Source organism: Penaeus japonicus, unplaced genomic scaffold, assembly GCF_977035675.1.
Source record: "Penaeus japonicus unplaced genomic scaffold, GWHDUDI00000001_assembly GWHDUDI00000026, whole genome shotgun sequence".
Lineage (NCBI taxonomy): Eukaryota > Metazoa > Arthropoda > Malacostraca > Decapoda > Penaeidae > Penaeus > Penaeus japonicus.
The window spans coordinates 4,968,120-4,970,619 of NW_028234428.1; the positions used below are offsets into that span (position 1 = coordinate 4,968,120).

Below are 2,500 nucleotides of genomic sequence, written 5' to 3' on the forward strand. Positions count from 1 at the left end.
CATACCTTTATTGACATTCAGACACCATGATGGTTGTATCAAATTCGTCTTTAAATGACAATTCCACAGATAACAAATTCATAAAAATCGCATTTTTGGAGTTAATGCGTTCTGCCTTTTCACTGCAGATATGGCTGCCTCTACATGCACACTACTTCTATATGCATCTGTATGTATGTATGTATGTATAGATCTATCTACATATTACATATTACTACATGTAATCATATAGTAACAAGTTACAATGATTTTCTTACTTGAATGTTCACTTTTCACATTTTCCACCATAATTTCCTAATTCAATAAAAAGAAATTTGAAGGTACTATATAAAGAGAGATGACTGATACTCTTAAAACTGTTCTATACTGATGCATGTGACAAAGGGTAAACAAAAACTACTTACCTTAACAAAGCCATTATAAAAGTTCATCTTTGAAGACAGTTTTTTGCTCACTTGTAACTCTTCCTTCCTGTTGATCTCCACTGACCCATTCTGGTGAAAAGATAGTTGATAAGATTCTAAAACAAAACAAAAAAAATCACATACACATGCTTACATATATGTATGCTCATATCCATGCAAATATACTCAATTGCACACATATACACATGCACAAAGACAAACACAAAGACTCTCTCTCTCTCATTCACTCTCAATCACTCACTCACTCTTTTTTTTTTTTCCCTTTCTCACTCTCACACTCACAATAACACACACGTATGTTAGCTTATCTAAATCATCTCATAGGAAAGGTGTGCTTTGCAACAGAATAGACCCTCTTTGGGAACATAGATTATTTTTTGTTTCTTGTATCAATTTTTACTAAAATATCTACTAATATCTACTTTGCTTGCATGTCACAACTTCAAAAATTATATGGAACTATGTAACATGAATCTCAACACATGGATGATGACATGTATAAAAAAAAATCTTTCCCAAAAAATGTTTCTTCAAAATCAAAGGTCCATCTTAAACAACAGCAAAAAATGGTAATGCTTTGATTTACACATAAGATTACCAACTCTCGCCACTCATGTCAATGACATGTTTAAATTTACCTCATCACTGACTGTCATGTTCTTGGCAGCTTTGTTGAACACATGGTCCCACCAGTGGAATTTGAACTCCTCTCCAATATCATGGCCCAATCCACTGTTGTTGAACTTCAATTTTACTTTCAATGGTTCTGTATTTCCTGTTTCTTCTTTTCCCAAACCTTTTCCTGTAAAGAGTAAATAATCATCGTAGAAGACATAGCTGTGATGTCACATGCAAACACTGCTGGTAGGCAAAATGTTGACTGATGCCTCTGCCATCATCTTTATTCCCAGGCCTTTTCCTTTTCAAATCATTGTCCAGCATTGATTTCACTGTCTTACACAATCTCATTGATTTGTCCATCAACATTTTTAGCCCACCATCCCACCAAATAACGCTGAATTACTAAATACCTTGAAAGTGGTATCAATGGATTCCTCTCAACCTTTACTATTCATATATAGTGGATATAATGCGCGATACCACCCCTGGACCCCACAATCTGGGTCGTGCTATTTCGGGGTATATTTCATATGCAAAATCTTAACCCAATTACCTAGGGGAGGCTTTACCCCCTGGACTCCTCCTATTCAGGGCACTTTGTGTAACATACCTTGTGCAAAATACCTCAATAACCACCATCTTCGCCCTGAAATTCAATCATGGCTGTGTTTATATATTCAGAGCTACTGACAAGCTGTGGACTGGAAACCCCCAATGAATTACCTGCATGCAGTTTTGTTCTCTCAATAGATGGCGCAATATTCCCCATTGTTTACAGTATAATTATAGATTGCCTTTATTGAGTGGTCACGTCATTATTGGTCCTAGTTGCCTAACCTGTGGAATATATGAGACGAAGTATCAGTTACTGTCATCATGGTACAGTGTGAGGATTATACAGAACTAATTATGTACCTTGGCTAGGGCCTACTTCAAAACTAGGCAAAGTTAGGTAGGTAATTGGGTTAAGATTTTCCATACAAAATATACCTGGAATTCACATATTACTTCACAGTTTCCCAGATCTACTTCATGCTCTCCCCTACTATCAGGACCCAGATTGTAGGCCATTGGGGCATGGGTATCATGGGTAAAGTCTACTATATATGGATAGTACAGAGTGAGAGGAATCCAAAAATACCACTTTTGTAGTATCTAGTAACACAGCGATATTCGGAAATTTTGGAATAGAAATACCAATTTGTACAGCTGAAATGGCTTTACTTTTACAAGTGATTTGAATTCTGAATATAATAAATATCAGCCCTTTTCTACATCGTTTAAACTGACTTTGGTATTTTCAATAAACTGAGGAAGTGTCAAAGAAGAAAAATGTTTTCAATTTGCTTATCCTGTCATTTTCAAAAACGGTTTACCTTGTGGCTGATAATTGGAGGATACTGGATTTATCCCCAAAATAGTTACTCATTTGCACTGGCAATGCCAAATAATTA

At 35.7% G+C, this 2,500-nt stretch overlaps 1 protein-coding gene across 1 annotated transcript in view; it reads right to left on the reverse strand.

The window, feature by feature from the left end:
- The window catches only part of LOC122252273 (G patch domain-containing protein 4), a 3,438-nt gene that overhangs the window by 485 nt on the left and 453 nt on the right, over positions 1-2,500 (reverse strand). The window contains exons 2-3 of the mRNA XM_086552426.1: positions 1,064-1,227; positions 405-494 (exon numbers count right to left, since the gene is read on the reverse strand). Coding sequence (XP_086408552.1) covers positions 405-494; positions 1,064-1,227 — 254 coding nt within the window. The remainder of the gene's footprint in view (positions 1-404; positions 495-1,063; positions 1,228-2,500) is intronic.